The sequence below is a fragment of the Cnephaeus nilssonii genome (assembly GCF_951640355.1).
Source record: "Cnephaeus nilssonii genome assembly, chromosome: 15".
Taxonomy (NCBI): domain Eukaryota; kingdom Metazoa; phylum Chordata; class Mammalia; order Chiroptera; family Vespertilionidae; genus Cnephaeus; species Cnephaeus nilssonii.
This window is the reverse complement of record NC_137086.1, coordinates 11,350,305-11,366,934: the sequence shown is the minus strand read 5'-3', so window position 1 is coordinate 11,366,934 and position 16,630 is coordinate 11,350,305. Positions and strand designations below refer to the sequence as shown.

Genomic DNA, 16,630 nt, shown 5'->3' with positions numbered 1-16,630 from the left:
AGCCCTCAGCAGTGAGTGTCTCAGTAAATCTCACGCCCGAAGGCCTGGCCCCAGCCATTTCCCAGGACAGAGCCCTGGGGCAGTGTGCCCATTCCAGGCCCTGCCCGTGGTGGCATTGGCGCATTCATGAGCACTTGCTGTGTGCCAGGCACTCTTCTAAATGCTTTAGGTGTGTCATCTCTTCTGACTCACACAACTGTCAGAGACTATCACCATTAACCCCATTTTACACCTGGGGCACTGAGGCTCCTGGAGAAAGAACTTGCCCAGGTGCTAAGTGCCAGGGTTGGGCTCTGCCTGCTCACCCTCCTGTGAGTCTGCCTTTGTGCTGCCTGCACCGCTGTGGGGCTCCTTCCAGAGCCCTGACTTAGAGTCTTAGGGTGAGAGAGAGAGAAAGCCAGGTACCCACTCCTGTTCTTTGCAGCCATTTGAGGCCACATCAAGGTCAAAGGACCTCAGAGACCTTCTGGTTCAATCTCCCCATCTTGCTGAGATTACAGAGTACTGTTGATTGAGAAGGGCCCAGCCTCAGGCCAGCACTGTCTGCCACCTTGGATGGCCAACCCAGACCCATCATCTTGACTCTGGGCTCCAGGAGGACCCATCTTAATCATCTTTGGTCCCTGGCCCTCCCTTTCCTGGAGGGGGCATCTAGTCTGCTTTTCCCCATGGCTCCAGAGGGGTGCCAGATTGGCACAAATAAGGCATCTGTGCCCTGTGTCCCAGTGTCTGTCCTGAGGAGTGGTGAGGGCTGAAGGTGCCTTCTGTAACTAGGGGGAGGGCATCTCTTGGGAAACTGTGGGAGCACCAAGCCCTGCATCTTCAGTTAGAAAACCTGGGCACACTTCTGCCCTTCATAGGGGCCCAGTCTAGGCTGGCGACTGGCCAAAGTCTCCTGTGTGACCACAGACGGACCCTGTTCTCACAGCTGGTTTCCCGCAGGCCCACAAGGGCTAGAACACCAGGAATCCCCCAGCCCAATGTTGTGGCTCAACATCTCTGACACACCTTACGTCAGGACTCATCCCCGACTGGAAAAGCCTTCAGCCTAGATAATGGTTTACTTTCCCCTAACAGATAAGGAGACAGGGTCCCGTGGCCTTCCATGGCTATTTGATAGGGGCAAAGCCGCATCACCTTGCACCAGCCAACGCACCTCATGTTTCATTCAAATGGATTCCTCCTTCCCAAGGAAACAGTTGCTCTCCCTACTCTGTGGTTCCCCAGCAAACCCCCTACTCACCCTACAGGGCCCAGCTCAAACGCCCTTGCCACTGAGCAGCCTTCCCTGCACTATCTGGGTCAGAGGTCAGTGCACCTCTCTGAGTGTGACAGTAATGTCCCTGAATTGTGGTTGGTCCTTCATGTCTCTGTCTCCCTGGGGGACTGGAGGCTCCCTCCCAGTCTCCTGCATCGTTGTGGCCCAGCCCAGAGCCTGGCAGGTACCTGGAGGGGTTTGGGAACACTTTGCTGAATGGATACTCACCCAGAGAAAGAAACAAACATCTGCTGAGCATCTGCTGTGGAGCAGGCCAGGTCTGCCAACACAGGGACTGTGCCCCAACAGGCCACCTCCCAGTTTCAGCCTAGAAACCACTTTCTAAACTCCATATTTATATCCACTAAGATTATTCATTTCACTCAAGCGAATCGTAAATGTGTTCTTGGTCACATTTTTGTTCTTTTTCACAAACCCAAGTAGCTCTGATTTATTCAATTTCTGTTTCCTCTAAACCAGTGTTTCTCCAGCTCAGCACTAATGTTATTTTGGAGGGGTAATTTTTGGTGTAAGGGACTGTCCTGTGCACTGTAGGATGTTAGGCAGCATCACTGGCTTCAACCCAGTCGATGCCAATAAAGATCCCCTATCCAGTCACAGCAACCAAAAATGTTTCGATATTGCCAAATGTCCCCTGGGAGTCTCAGCATGTGCCGCCCCCCCCCCACCCCCCGATTAAGAACCACCACCCTAAACTATCTTCCCATGATTCCTCCCAACCACATTCCTCTTCATTGAAAAATATCCTCCTGGTCCCAGAGGTGTACTGCTTCTGGCTAATTCTTCGTTAAGGAGGACCTTCCTTTGGCTCCAGTAATCACAAGAGAGAGAGAGGTGAGAACCATCAACATGACTTGGCAGGTTTCTAAATGGCTACAAAAAGAAAATATGCCCAGGAAATGCAAGGAATGTGACCACAGACCGCTCAGAGAGTGCTCAGCTAGCTCGCTTCTCTAGGGCTGGCACAGCTCTCAGGCACCTGGCCCGGCCTTGGCCCGACTGCCTGGCTCTGGACCTGTCTTTGTGTGAAGGAAGGCTCAGGACCATGCCCCCCCAGAACTACCTGACCCGGCCAAGACCCCTTCTCTGTGGATGCATCTGGTCCCGGCCAGTGGCATCTTCCTTCTGCCTGAACCACCTCTCGCCTTCGCCCTGGATCTTTCTCTAGCTGCTTCCCAACGACTCTGGCATTATAACATTCACTCAACACCACGGTCTCTTTTGGCTCCTCCTTTGCCTATAAGGTGTTCTACTCTCACATATTCTAACCACAACTATCAGAAATCATGTATGCTTAACAACAGGAACTGTACATCTGCCTATCTATCCAACTACCCAGCCATCTAGCTATGCCTTTCTTCAAGCCCACATATCTCCTTAGCGACCACCTCTTCCCTCCCATTCACAGTCTGACCACGTGAGTTGCCCCCACTTTCTCACCTCCCACTCACGCCTCCATCGCTTCTGTCCCATGACTTCCCTGAAACTGCCCATCTTTAAATGCACCGAGGACCTGCTGTTCCTAAGTGCAACATCCACCCCCTCTCCCTGACCGGCCGGCTCGTTTCATCCGCCTGCCGGTCCCTCCCCTGGGGACCTCTGGGCCCTCTTCTGCCAGCTCCTCCCTCCCTGCCTTTCTTGGCCTCGCTGGCTCTGCCCACTGCTGAAACGCTGGGCCTCTTGGAGCCCTGCCCTGGGCCTGCTTCTCTCCGACACGCTCCTGGGCATCTCCCCTGCCCCACGGCGTCAGTTGCCACCTGCGTGTCTGGCTCTCCACCGTCTCTCCAGAGCTTCCGTCCCCCACGTCCAGCACCACCTGACGTATTGCTGCCATGCGTAGCAGCTGGTGCTTGCTGTGCGCTGACCACGGGCACCTGCTTGACAGAGGTCATCTCATTGAGACGTCAACACCACACACCTGCTCCCCCGGCCCCTGTGAATGATGCCCCTGGCAGGTCCACATGACAGCCCTGCATCATTCTCCCCACATCACAGAGGGACAAACTGAGGCTCAGAAAAAGCAGTGATGGGTCCAACAGTAAAAGCTCGGTCTGTCTGTCTCTGCAGCCATACCTTTACCCGCAGCCAAGAGCAGATCCTCCTGAGGTCTTCCCCTGAAATACATTGGCAACACTTCTTCCTTCTGCCCACAAGTTCACCAAAGCAGGCAGGGGTGCCTCCGCTCCCCCCCACACCCTCATTCCCAGCCCACCAAGGCTAGAGAAAGGGGTGGGCACCGCCCCCGGGAGGGTGTGGGGAGGAGCGGAGGCACCCCACAGCATGCCCGTGCCCACAGCATTTGCCATGTCCAGCGGTTTAAGTGCCTTCATGCCCCAGAGCCATCGTTCCAGAGCTGCCCTGTTTTCCGTTTTACCATGTCTGAAACGGGCTGCCTCTCCGAGGAGTGGGGCCCTGGGGCTGAATGGCGATGCCCATGTAGCTCATATAACACAGTGTGTCTTAACAGTCCCAACACGCCTCTCAGGAGCATGTCACTGTCCTCACTGTTCAGCTCAGGACACTGCGGTCCAGAAATGTTGCTCAAGGCCACGCAGCTAGAAAGGGGCTGAACAGGGGCTGGAAACCCCGTCTCCCAGCCCAGGGCTGCTCCATCAGCTGCCCCCCTCCCCCCCCCCACACTAGGTGGCACTGGCCCTGCCTAGGGGTTGGGGTCTTGCCCTCATGTTGGGGCCCAGCCTCCCACCTGCCCCAGGTCAGGGAGGACCAGTGGCTGCCACTGCTGCTCGCCTGAACTTGGGGGCTCAGGGGAAATGGCCGGGGTGCAGACAGGCACTGCCAGGAGGGAGAGGCTCAGCACTGCCCCGGGTGTTAGCTGCCCGCCAGGTGACGGCCGGCCTGGGTCCTTCCCCCCTCCAGTACTTCGTCTTCGACTTCCACGTCTCTCCTGACGTCATGTTCGACAAGATCATCAAGATCTCGGTGAGTGGGGAGCAGCCCCGGGCAGGCAGGCCGTCAGCTCACGCTGCACCTCCCTGCACACTTGGAAAGGGCGCCCCTTTGAGGCAAACCAGCCACAAAAAGGCAGCGCTGCACCCAGACACAGAGCTGGGCAGCGGGGCGCAGGCTGCGTTTGAGCCCCTCTCGCCCCATAGCTGGGTGACAGCGCAGTGCACAACCTACTCACCTGTACTGGCCACCAGCAAAAACAGGCCAGGGCAGGAGAGCTAATCTGAGCCTCGGGGAGCTCCCCCCTGCCCCCCAGCCCCATGCCCGGCCAAACGCTCTCCTGCTTCACCCAGAGGCTTGGGTCCCCAGAAAGACTGAGGTGGTGCCACCATCAGCCACCCCACCCCTGCCCCTCCAAAGCCTCAGCCCCGCCCAGCCCAGCCTGACTGGTGGCTGGTGGTTGTGCCCGGAAGGTGATTCACTCCAAGAACCTGCTGCGCAGCGGCACCCTGGTGGGGTCCTTCAAAATGGATGTGGGGACCGTGTACTCCCAGCCCGGTGAGTAGCTGCGGCCGGGCCAGCGTCGGTGCGCACGGCTGGGGGAGCGGCTGGGGGAGCGTGGGCTCTCAGTCTTCCCACCCTGGCGTCCCTGGCTCAGCCCGGTGGGGCCGTGAGCACACACAGCCCTCAGGGATGCGGAGGGATGGTACTCCGCCTTCTATGCACCAGGCTGCTGGCATGGCATCCTGGGAAGCCCCAGAGCTGCAGGCTGACCCTCTGCTGGGGTGGGTGGCATCGCCCCTTCTACAGTTGAGGGGCCTGGGGCTCTGGGAAGTGCCAGGGCTTTCCCACGCACCCAGCTGGTCTGGGGTGACATCGGGCTGTGTGACTCCCGAGCCCCCGCTGAGCTCCACTGTCCTCAGAGCCCACCCCCCCCCCCGGCCTGCTGGAACCAGGGGCGTACCACCTGGCAGGGGCTCCCCTGTCCCTGAGGGGAACCCACCACTCAAGGTGCAGTAATGGCGCCATTAGGCCTTTTGACACCGGCAGTGCCATGCCAGCCAGACGGTCACCTCGGACCCTCCCAGAGCAGGGAGGTAGGCACCAGCCGTCCCTCCCATTTCCCGACGAGGTCAAAGGAGCCGAGAGAAGTTAAGCGGCTTGAAGGCGCCACTAAACTATTACGTTGAACAAATTGGAGCTTATTTATGGTTCAGCCTAATAGACTCTTGGCTGGTGCACATCACGGCTGCGACTCAGATGGGAGGACCTGAGCCTTGGTAGGGGCAGGTCTGAGCTATGGTAGAAGGTGAAGGAGAGGGGGCGGGGGGGAGGGAAGTGCTGAGCCTTTCATGCAGCAAGGCCAGGGCTTCTCTCTGCTCGCCAACAGCGTTAAAGTGAACCTTAAGCCCAGTTGGTGTAGCTCATTGGTTGAGCATCCACCTATGAACCAGGAGGTCACGGTTCGATTCCCAGTCAGGGTACATGGCCGGGTTGTGGGCTCAATCCCCAGTAGGGGGCATGCAGGAGGCAGCTGATCAGTGACCCATCCTGGAATGGGCTCTTCCCCTGATACCTGTTCTTTCCTCCACACTGTCCTAGGTCCTGGGGTTATTGGGGTGACACTCCCCTGTCTTTAGGAGGCTTTCAGTCTGAAATTGGACAGACAATAAATAGTTCATCACTTGTCAGTGAGATAGGAGTGTGCTTATGGAACAGCAAGAACACCAAAAGGGTCAGGTTTAGCAATTCTGAGGAAGTCGGGGAAGGCTGCATGGAAGAGGAGACACTTAAGCAAAAGAAGTAGACGTTTAAACAAGGAGGAGAGTGGTTGGGGCAGAGAGAGAGCAGGGATGAGGTCATTCCAAGCTCAAAGGCCAGCAGCCACAATGGCATGAAGATGTAAAATAGCGAGTGAATTATTCAGAGAGGGGTCAACAGCTTTGCCTCGCAGGAGCACAGATGGGGTGGGATGAGCAGGGGGAGCGGGGGAGCTGTATCCGGAGGCCCCACAGGCCATGCTAAGGTGTGTGGTCTTACCCCGAGCACTGGGGAGCCCCCCAGTGAGAGCGGGGGGCCTCTCTGAAGGCTCTGCCTGGCAGCTGTGTGCAGGTGAGAGCAGGGTTGGGGTAGGAGGGCTGCAGGAAGAGGAACCCATTAGGAGGCGGTCACACCACACACCTACCTGCTCAGGGACCTCTGTCCCCTGGTTTAGAGGCAAGCAGAGCAGTGGCCCCTGGTCCAGGGGCACCTGATGGCTTGATCTAGGGGCCAAGAAGGCCCTCAGCTCTGCAGCTTTGCGGCCTGCCCTGAGGGCGGGTGCCCCTGGCAGGGGGCGCAGGTGTAGTCCCCGCTCCTCGCCACTGCAGAGCATCAGTTCCACCACAAGTGGGCCATCCTGTCCGACCCTGACGACATCTCGGCTGGGCTAAAGGGCTACGTGAAGTGTGACGTCGCAGTGGTGGGCAAGGGGGACAACATCAAGACGCCCCACAAGGCCAACGAGACGGAGGAGGATGACATTGAAGGGTGAGGCTCCCATCTTCCCCCAGCCCGAGACCCGGCCCGGCCCGTCCTTCCCCGATGGGAGTCCCTTGGGTGGACTGGTTCAGAGATCGTACCTTCCATCCCCCGACCCCTGCTCTCACCCACCCCCAGATAGCCCACCTCTTCCTGGAAGGACCCTGGCCAGGGCTGGGGCCGCCTACGCTGGCCTCAACACCCACAGGCTCTTTGTCACAGGAGAGAAGGGACTGGGCAGAGCAGGGGCTCATGGAGATTGTCCCAGGCCCCAGGGGTACGTAGATGCTAGGGCAGGAGCTGGGGTGCCCGGCCTGGTGCCCTAGCTGTGTGTGACGGCAGGAACTTGCTGCTCCCCGATGGCGTGCCCGCCGAACGCCAGTGGGCCCGCTTCTACGTGAAGATCTACCGGGCAGAGGGGCTGCCCCGTATGAACACCAGCCTCATGGCCAACGTGAAGAAGGCCTTCATTGGGGAGAACAAGGACCTGGTTGACCCCTACGTGCAAGTCTTCTTTGCTGGCCAGAAGGTATGAGGTACAGAGTGCAGGGGCTGGGATTTGGGGTGACGGGCATCAGATAGATGTGGGAGCCTACGGGCTGACATGAGGCAAAATCAGAAGCCAGGAGACTGGCCTGAGAAGGGAGGAGAGTGAGAGATGAGGGTGCGCCAACTGAGAGGGGCAGGGGGCGGGGCGACTGGGGCTGTCTCAGCATGGACAGGCCTTAGGGGACCCTCCCACCTCTGGGTCCTGGAGACCAAGAACTGAGGGGGAGCATCAAATGGAAGGAGAGTCTGAGAGGCTGGGGTGGGGAGGAGATAAGTACACACACACACACACACACACACACCACCTGCATATACACACATATACCACATATACATACATACATACAAAAATATGCATACACACACATAAGTAAGCACATACACGCATGCTCACACACAAACCCTATGGCTCACTCCCTCGCTCAGGGCAAGACCTCGGTGCAGAAGAACAGCTACGAGCCGCTGTGGAATGAGCAGGTCGTCTTCACGGACCTGTTCCCCCCACTCTGCAAACGCATGAAGGTGCAGATCCGGGACTCGGACAAGGTCAACGACGTGGCCATCGGCACCCATTTCATTGACCTGCGCAAGATTTCCAATGACGGAGACAAAGGTCAGCAGTAGCAGACGGAGTGGGGGCTGGGTCCTGAAGGAAGGAGTAAGTGAATGAGACTCCCCTTCAACCACCACCATCTTGCACCTCGGCCTGGGAGGTGCTGGGCACGGTGAGGGCGCTGCCAGCAGCTCCCACCTCAAGGGAGAGGTGGAAAGTCATGGCTACGGCTGCGGAGCTGACTGGGCCTGCCGGAGCCCAGCTGCTTGGATTTGAACCCCAGCTCTGACAATGAGTCCCTGTGACCTTTGTACTATTCCCATCTGTAAAATGAAAATAACAATTACACATGTGTGTTTATGCGTGCATATTACATATAGATGTGTCCTATTGCCATAGTACCTATCTATAGACTTGTGGGAACAGACCCCTCCTACAACCCCGGGGCATGCTGGGTACCAGGGATACAGAGCGAGAGAAGCACCCATTCCCGTCCTCACAGCGCGCACTGGGGCTTAGGGGATGGATGTGTTCACAACCAAAGACATGGGGTCCGCAGCTCAGCAATCAGGGGTGCAGGCTGGGAGCCCCCAGAGGAGGTCCCTCTAACCCTTGTGGGCCCTGAGGCGTAACACAGGCCACTCCTCTCTCTCCGGCTCACAGGCTTCCTGCCCACGCTGGGCCCAGCCTGGGTGAACATGTACGGCTCCACACGCAACTACACGCTGCTGGATGAGCACCAGGACCTGAACGAGGGCCTGGGTGAGGGCGTGTCCTTCCGTGCCCGCCTCATGCTGGGCCTGGCTGTGGAGATCCTGGACACCTCCAACCCTGAGCTCACCAGCTCCACGGAGGTGCAGGTGGAGCAGGCCACGCCTGTGTCGGAGGTGAGGCCCCAGGAGGCTGTGCTGTCCTCCCTCCAGGTCCCCCAGCTCAGCCCCCTTCCCGCCACGGCAGCCTGGGCCTGGGCTCTGCCTGGGCAAAAGGGATGTGCCCACCAGCAGCCGAAGGACCTGTCGGAGGAGGCCTGGCCCCAGCCCAGCATCCCCGTGAAGGTTAATGATGCTTCAACCACCTTCCCCACAGAGCTGCACGGGGAAAATAGAAGAATTCTTTTTATTCGGAGCCTTTCTGGAAGCCTCAATGATCGACCGGAAAAACGGAGAAAAGCCGATTACCTTTGAGGTCACCATCGGTGAGTGCTTGGCGTCCGAGGGGACTTCAGGCCCCAGGGCGTCTGGGTGCTCACTGCTAAGCCCTGCCCAAAGCCCTGGTGGGAGGGAAAACGTGACCACTTTCCTCCACGTGTCCTCCAGCGTGCACACTGCACACAGTGCCTGCCCATGGTGCACACAGCGCCTGCCATGGTGCACACAGTGCCTGCCCATGGTGCACACAGCACACGCCTGTGGTGCACACAGTGCCTGCCCATGGTGCACACAGCGCATGCATGTGGGGCACACAGCGCATGCCCATGGTGCACACAAAGCATGCCCATGGGGCACACATGCCCACCGGGTGGGCCTGGGCTCCACCTCAGTGCTAGGCTATGCTTGGGACACAGGGAGAAAGAAGCCATCTCTGCAGAAGGAAGAGGCCCTCGTGGGGCTGGAGAGGGGAGTGGGAACTCAGGCCATGCCCTGGGCTGGATCTTGAGCTCAGGGGTCGTCAGAGCTCTTTGCGAGAGGTTTGTGGGTGTGGAGAACATGGGGACCGGTTCCGGAGAATGCTCTGTCACGTCTGGGTGGGCATAGACCCCCAGCACCTTCCCCATTCCCGGACTTTCCCTCTCCCCTCCCACAAACACCCAGCAGCACCGGCATTGGAGGGCAGGGTGGGGCCTGGTAGGGAAAGGACTCTAAGCCCTTGTGTGCCCCCTCCTGCCTCCAGGCAACTATGGGAATGAGGTCGATGGCCTGTCCCGACCCCAGCGGCCTCGCCCTCAGAAGGAGCCCGGGGATGAGGAGGAAGTAGATCTGATTCAGAACTCCAGTGACGATGAGACGGAGGAGGGTGGGGACCTGGCCTCGGTCTCCTCCACCCCACCCATGCGGCCCCAGATCACTGACAGGTGAGCCAGGTGGCAAAGGGGGTCCTGGGAGGGCCTGCCTGCTGCCTCCCACCCTCTCGAGGCCTAGCCCTCCCACCTCCATGGACCCCCAATCTTCCACCTCCCGCCTCCTCCCGCCCCAGGAACTACTTCCATCTGCCCTACCTGGAGCACAAGCCCTGCATCTACATCAAGAGCTGGTGGCCAGACCAGCGCCGCCGCCTCTACAACGCCAACATCATGGACCACATTGCAGACAAGCTGGTCAGCGCCAGGACTGGGTGGGAGGGGGCGGGGAAGGTGGGGAGGGGACGCAGGCTCCTGGGCCCCACACAAGGCCCGTTTGCCCAGCAGCTCACTGAGAAGGGGTCGGGGATGGGGGCAGGGACTGCGGGGTGACCCAGCAGGACCTAAGTTCCTGTCCCTGCCCTCAGGTCCCAGAAGTGGTCCCAGAAGTGGGCCAAGAGCCCGAGGGCTACCGGAGTGGAGTCTGGGACTCCTGACCCAGCCAGTGTTGGGGATCCCTGCAGGCAGCTGAGCAGCCCTCTGTCTCTGGCCTGCACCTTCCCCAGCTAGTCCTGAGTTCCGCCCCGAGCCCACCAGGACCACAATTCAGAGCCCAAAGTGGCATCTTCCTCAGGAACTGAAGGCCCCAGGCTCCGAGAACAGAGCCGGGGAATTGGGTGCTTTCCTGATGCCGGTGGGACCTGGAGGTGGCACTAGCGAGAGGTCCCAAGTCACCAGCCCTGAGGAGTGGGGAGCTGGGGGAGGGGCTGTGGCTCAGCGTGCACCCCTCCGCCTGGTTCTCAGGAAGAAGGCCTGAACGATGTGCAGGAGATGATCAAAACGGAGAAGTCCTACCCCGAGCGCCGACTGCGGGGCGTCCTGGAGGAGCTGAGCTGTGGCTGCCGGTGAGGGCACCAGGGCACCGGGCCATGGGGCGGGGGGCTGGAAGTGGGGGGGCTGGGAAGAGAAGGAGGTGTCTGCAGGCCTCCTGCTGGAGGGTGGGCTCTGCTAAGCCCTGCTCCCCTCGCCCCCCAGCCGTTTCCTCTCCCTCGCTGACAAGGACCAAGGTCACATGTCCCGTACCAGGCTGGACAGGGAGCGCCTCAAATCATGCCTGCGGGAGCTGGTGAGGACACACTGGTCCCCAGTGCTGGACCACACGGGGGACGGAGGGGGGGTCTGGAGGTATAGAAGGGAAACTGAGGTGGGAGGGCATATGTCTGAGGCCACAGGCCCCAGGGCCAGCCCCTCCAGCATGCATCACGGCCTGATCCCCACTTACCCCCTCACCCCTCCAGGAGAGCATGGGGCAGCAGGCGAAGACCCTGCGGGCTCAGGTGAAGCGCCACACGGTGCGGGACAAGCTGAGGCTGTGCCAGAACTTCCTGCAGAAGCTGCGCTTCCTGGCGGACGAGGTGTGCCTCTGCCGTGGGCACAGAGGGGTGCCAGCCCCAAACCCCAGTGACCAGAGAGGGAGGGGCTGCACAGGAAGGGGCGGGGCTGGGCCACCGAGGAGGCCTCTCCTCCCCTGACAACTGTTGGGGGACAGGAGGGAACCAGCCCTTCATCCTGCTGTGTGTTCTTCCCGCCCCATCCCCATCGGTGGGGGGCGAAGAAGGACCAGCATCTGGGGTCCTTACTCTGCAGGCCCAGGCCTGGCCCTCTGGGTCCTGAGGCAAAGACCCTAGTGGTCAGTGAGGCTCAGGGAGTCAGGGAGCCCCAACCAAGCAGTGGCCCCCTCAATCACGGGCTCCCCTCCCGCCCTCACCACAGCCCCAGCACAGCATCCCCGACGTCTTCATCTGGATGATGAGCAACAACAAACGCATTGCCTACGCCCGGGTGCCCTCCAAGGACCTGCTCTTCTCCATCGTGGAGGAGGAGCTGGGCAAGGACTGCGCCAAGGTCAAGACGCTCTTCCTCAAGGTGCCAGAGGGGGGCCAGACTGAGGGGTGGTGCGGGGTGGGGGCCTGGGGCCCAGGATTTGCATCTGGCTTCTTCCAAGGGTCGGTCTCCCCAGGGCGGGGAGCAGCCCTCCACCAGGGGTCTGGCAGGCCCTCAAGCAGCAGGTGCTCAGAGAAGAAAGAGCTGGAGAGAGAATAGGATGGGGGGAGGACAGCAAGGTCCCACTCTGCCCACCCCTCTCGGTGCTGACCCCATGCCCACCCTCAGCTGCCAGGCAAGCGGGGCTTCGGCTCGATGGGCTGGACGGTGCAGGCCAAGGTGGAGCTCTACCTGTGGCTGGGCCTCAGCAAGCAGCGCAAGGACTTCCTGTGCGGCCTGCCCTGCGGCTTCGAGGAGGTGAAGGCGGCCCAGGGCCTGGGCCTGCACTCCTTCCCACCCATCAGCCTGGTCTACACCAGTGAGTGGGGACCCCAGGCTCCCAGCCCTCGCCCCGGGAGGGTGCTGGGGGGCATCCCCAAGCCTCAGCCTGCCCTTCCCCACAGAGAAGCAGGTGTTCCAGCTCCGGGCGCACATGTACCAGGCCCGCAGCCTCTTCGCTGCTGACAGCAGTGGCCTCTCGGACCCTTTCGCCCGTGTCTTCTTCATCAACCAGAGTCAGTGCACAGAGGTGAGGGCCCGGGCGGAGGGCGGGGCTCTGGCGTTGAGAGAAGTGGGGGAGCTGTGAGCTTGTGGAACCCGGAGAAACACGTGGGCCAGCACCCAGACCCTTAGGGGGAAGCCTTTCGGATAAGTGCACACCCAGGCCACGCTGGTGAAGGCTTTAGTGAGGTTCCATTCAACAAGAGAAGACATAGGCATCGGGGTGGGAGCAGGCCTCACATTACCCTTCATTTTAAGTTCCCAGACGAGTCGGGGAGCATGACACTCCTGCCTCTGAGCCCCCAGGAAGCCACAGGGACTGCGGGGTGGCCTCTGCTGGGATAGCTGTCCATCCACCACCACGTATGACCGGTCTCCCCCCTCCCCCCGCCCCATGCTGCAGGTGCTGAATGAGACCCTGTGCCCCACCTGGGACCAGATGCTGGTGTTCGACAACCTGGAGCTCTACGGTGAAGCTCATGAGTTGCGGGATGACCCCCCCATCATTGTCATAGAAATCTACGACCAGGACAGCATGGTAGGGTGGGCTTCTGCGACCAGGACCTACCCCTTCTTCACTCCACTCCACGTGCATCGATGGCCGCTCCCCAGACCCCTCAGCCACGTGCTTGCTGGAGTGTGGGAGTCTGGGCTGCTGACCAGCCTCCGGGTGGCTCCTGCCCTGTCACTGCAGCCTGACCCCTTCCCACCACTGTGGGCCCCTGGGTCTCGGGGAGAAGAGGGGTCAGGGTGTCCCCACCTCCCGGCACAGGCAGACCGAGCTCAGGCCCAGTCTTCAGAACAGGTGTCCGCAGTCCTGCTGTCCCCAGCCTTCCCCGACCCGAGGGGCCCTCGACCCCCTGCCCATACCTACCAGTCAGTAACAGCCTCCCAGCCCTCCGTGAGAGCTCTGGAGTGGGGAGTGAGAGATCGGGGTGATCCCTCCAGAGCTGGGGAGCCACTTATGACAAGCACTCAGCGACTGGGGTCCCTGAGAGAAGCCTAGACTTGAAGCAGGAGGGCCTTATTTCTAGGCCTGAGTCCTGACTGCCATCCACTGCCAGCATGGCCGTGAGCAAGTCTGTGGTGAGACTTGGGGTTCCCACTGGTGAAATGGGGTGATCACACCTGCCCTGACCTCCCAGGGCTGTGGGAAGGACAGAGTGAGACCCCAGGTGCGACGCTGCTCAGTGAACCCCAGCACCTGGCGGCCACCTTGGTTGTTTGTCACGGCAGGGCAAATGCGACTTCATGGGCCGGACCTTCGCCAAGCCCGTGGTGAAGATGGCTGACGAGGAGTATTGCCCGCCCCGCTTCCCGCCCCAGCTGGAGTACTACCAGATCTACCGAGGCAACGCCACGGCCGGGGACCTTCTGGCCGCCTTCGAGCTGCTGCAGGTGGGGCTCCCCTCCCCATCCTGCTCAGAGGCCGGTCTCCCTGGAGCTGGGAGCGTGGTTCTTAGGGCCTGGGGGGTGTTGGGCCTCCCCTGTCTCCCCAGATCACATGGCAACTAACCCCTGGGAAGGGAGAGCCCACTCTCTGGGCTCTGCCGGGTGTGACCTGTGACCCCAATTCCCCAGATCGGGCCAGCAGGGAAGGCCGACCTGCCCCCCATCGATGGCCCGATGGACATGGATCGAGGTCCCATCATGCCCGTGCCCATGGGCATCCGGCCCGTGCTCAGCAAATACCGAATCGAGGTGCGTGCGGGCTCCGCTCACCCCCTCATCCCTCCTGTCCTTGCCCTGGACAGGCCCTGCTGTGCTCGCTCTTCCTTGCTCCCTCACTCTCTTACGCCATCGGGGTCATAAGCACATATTACATCATTGACCTCAAATCCCAGGGTCTTCCTCCACCTCAGGCCACCTCATTTTTCAGACAAGGAGACAGAGACAAGGAGGGGAAGTGACTTGTCCAAGGTCACACTTGGAGCCAGCAGCAGACCCAGGTCCCCACCAGTCCAGGGTCTGGCCGGTCTGCGCTGAGCCACCCGGCCATGTTCTGGGCCTTTCCCAGCCCTCCTCTCTGCCCACCACACCCACTCCTGTCAGCTCTCCTGGCCCTGCCCCTCCTGACGCACTGCCCACTCCACGGCCCAGCTCCTTCTCAGGTGGCCCGGTCCACCCATAGCTGGCTCCCGTGCCTGAGGGGACTCTCATCTCCCCTGACCCCCACCAGGTGCTGTTCTGGGGCCTGCGGGACCTGAAGCGGGTGAACCTGGCCCAGGTGGACCGGCCGAGGGTGGACATCGAGTGTGCGGGGAAGGGGGTACAGTCATCCATGATCCACAATTACAAGAAGAACCCCAACTTCAGCACCCTTGTCAAGTGGTTTGAAGTGGTGGGTGCAGGCTTGGGCGTCACCTGGCAGAGCTGGGTGTGGCCGGTGTGGCTGGGCAAGGCCAGGTGCCTCTGCCCGCTTCTCCGAGCTCAGGCTCCATTGGTCAACATCCCAGGACCTCCCAGAGAACGAGCTACTGCACCCGCCCCTGAACATCCGCGTGGTGGACTGCCGGGCCTTCGGCCGCTACACCCTTGTGGGCTCCCACGCCGTTAGCTCCCTTCGGCGCTTCATCTACCGGCCCCCGGACCATTCAGCCCCCAACTGGAACAGCACCGGTATGACCACACCCCCAAACCCAGGCCTGTCTCCACTCAGTCCGTGGGAGGGAGTTCCAGCTCACGGTCCAGTCCACACAGCCACCCGTTCGCTCCTCCAGTGCACCCCCAAGTGGGTACAGAGGAGGCCAGTGGGGAGGTCCTAGCCTGAGAGCCGAAGCTGCCCAGATCTGCCCCGCATTCTAGGGCGGGAAAGAGCCAGAGCTGGAGAAGTCCTTAGAGGGCCTGAGGGCAGGCGGCTTCCAGGCTGGTTCGTGGAGAAGACCCAGGCCTCCTTCCCAGCCTCCCTCCCAGCCCAGCCTCCACTATTTCTCTCAACGGCAGCCCTCCTTCCCTCTGGCTCACCTTCTCCCTCTCCTTACGCCCATCAGTTATCCCTCAACTGCTCCGCCCTCCTCTCTTCTCGAAAACCAGCTTCAGGCCTCTGGTCCTTCTGCTCACGCCTGACTTTCACTGTTACTCCTGCTCTTCCCTGTCTGTCTGCCTGTCTGTCCATCTCTCTGTCCAGTAAGACTCCTCCGGGGCTGCCGTGTGCTGTGCAATGGGGGCCCCTCCTGTCGCCCCACAGGGGAGGTCGTGGTGAACATGGAGCCAGAGGTGCCCGTCAAGAAGCTGGAGACCATGGTGAAGCTGGATGCGGTAAGGCGCCTGGGGTCCGTGCCACACTGGCTGGGCGCGTGAAGCTGCATGTGCCCCTCCCTGGGAGCCAGGCCGCCTCCGTCACGTGTCCAGGGCTAACCCTGGCTACGTGTGCATAAAGCTCCATCCTAGACTCTGGGTGTGTGGCGTGCCTGTAGGAGAGACACGAAGAGCAGTCACCATTTGAGGTGATAGCCTGCGATTATTTTCACTCCAACTAGCGACACCATAAGCGATGGATTCCCTGTGGGGACACCAGTGTTTTTTCCAAAGGGTTCCTGGTTTTCCATCCCAGCCATTCACAGACAGCTCTCCCCAGACCTCGGTTGTGGAAGGGTCTCTGGCTGGAAGCTCCTTATTCCTCCTGGCCTTAGGACTAAGGCCATTGTCTGCCAGAGGGAGACCTGCCGCCTGGGGGTTGGATGTGGGGTCGGCATGGGCAGGGAGGGCAGGATGGAGGCCAGCCGGGAGCAGGCCATCCTGCGTCCAGACAGTGCTGAGGGGCTGGACGTGGGCTTCCTCTCCACCACTTTCTCCAAATCTCATTTCCAGCCCGGCCTGCCTCACCCAGCCTGGGCTTCTCCTAGCTTCCGAGATCTGAGCTTACCTGACTCCTCATCAGGCCCACCCTCTCTTGGCTCAGAATTCCTGGCCCCAGAGGGTCCTGGCCAGTGGCTGAGTTAGCAGTGGGCATGACTCTCGGGAAAGGGGAGCAGACAAGGTCCAGTCCTCCTGGGGGTCTGCTGGGAAGGCCCTAGTTTCAGGCTGTCAGCAAACAAGACAGAGGCCAGTACCTTAGCGTCCCCATCATCCCACGGGCCCTGGGCTCTGGTGGGGTGTCTCGCCAGGGTCCTCTTTGGCTATGCAGTTGTGTGTGTGCATATCCACTTAATTGTTAAGGCCTTGACCTGGTGAGGGAGGAACAAGGGAGTTGAAGTTGACTCCATCTAGCCAACGTCACTGA

General features: G+C 60.6%; 1 protein-coding gene across 5 annotated transcripts in view; it reads left to right on the top strand.

Annotated features, from left to right (window-relative positions):
* OTOF (otoferlin) overlaps nucleotides 1-16,630 on the top strand; it is a gene marked incomplete at both ends in the record, with an annotated part of 72,479 nt that overhangs the window by 43,206 nt on the left and 12,643 nt on the right. For 3 of the 5 annotated variants that reach the window (XM_079791610.1, XM_079791609.1, XM_079791611.1), the window contains 21 exons: nucleotides 4,157-4,219; nucleotides 4,660-4,744; nucleotides 6,556-6,715; nucleotides 7,049-7,235; nucleotides 7,682-7,868; nucleotides 8,472-8,695; nucleotides 8,895-9,003; nucleotides 9,699-9,879; nucleotides 10,002-10,122; nucleotides 10,669-10,769; nucleotides 10,900-10,990; nucleotides 11,163-11,279; nucleotides 11,638-11,790; nucleotides 12,037-12,226; nucleotides 12,312-12,436; nucleotides 12,812-12,946; nucleotides 13,645-13,806; nucleotides 13,990-14,109; nucleotides 14,588-14,749; nucleotides 14,865-15,027; nucleotides 15,596-15,666. In XM_079791610.1, the coding sequence (XP_079647736.1) occupies nucleotides 4,157-4,219; nucleotides 4,660-4,744; nucleotides 6,556-6,715; nucleotides 7,049-7,235; nucleotides 7,682-7,868; nucleotides 8,472-8,695; nucleotides 8,895-9,003; nucleotides 9,699-9,879; nucleotides 10,002-10,122; nucleotides 10,669-10,769; nucleotides 10,900-10,990; nucleotides 11,163-11,279; nucleotides 11,638-11,790; nucleotides 12,037-12,226; nucleotides 12,312-12,436; nucleotides 12,812-12,946; nucleotides 13,645-13,806; nucleotides 13,990-14,109; nucleotides 14,588-14,749; nucleotides 14,865-15,027; nucleotides 15,596-15,666 (2,907 nt within the window). Of the gene's footprint in view, nucleotides 1-4,156; nucleotides 4,220-4,659; nucleotides 4,745-6,555; nucleotides 6,716-7,048; nucleotides 7,236-7,681; nucleotides 7,869-8,471; nucleotides 8,696-8,894; nucleotides 9,004-9,698; nucleotides 9,880-10,001; nucleotides 10,123-10,668; nucleotides 10,770-10,899; nucleotides 10,991-11,162; nucleotides 11,280-11,637; nucleotides 11,791-12,036; nucleotides 12,227-12,311; nucleotides 12,437-12,811; nucleotides 12,947-13,644; nucleotides 13,807-13,989; nucleotides 14,110-14,587; nucleotides 14,750-14,864; nucleotides 15,028-15,535; nucleotides 15,667-16,630 lie in introns of all 5 variants that reach the window. The other 2 variants (XM_079791607.1, XM_079791608.1) reach the window with 1 other exon arrangement.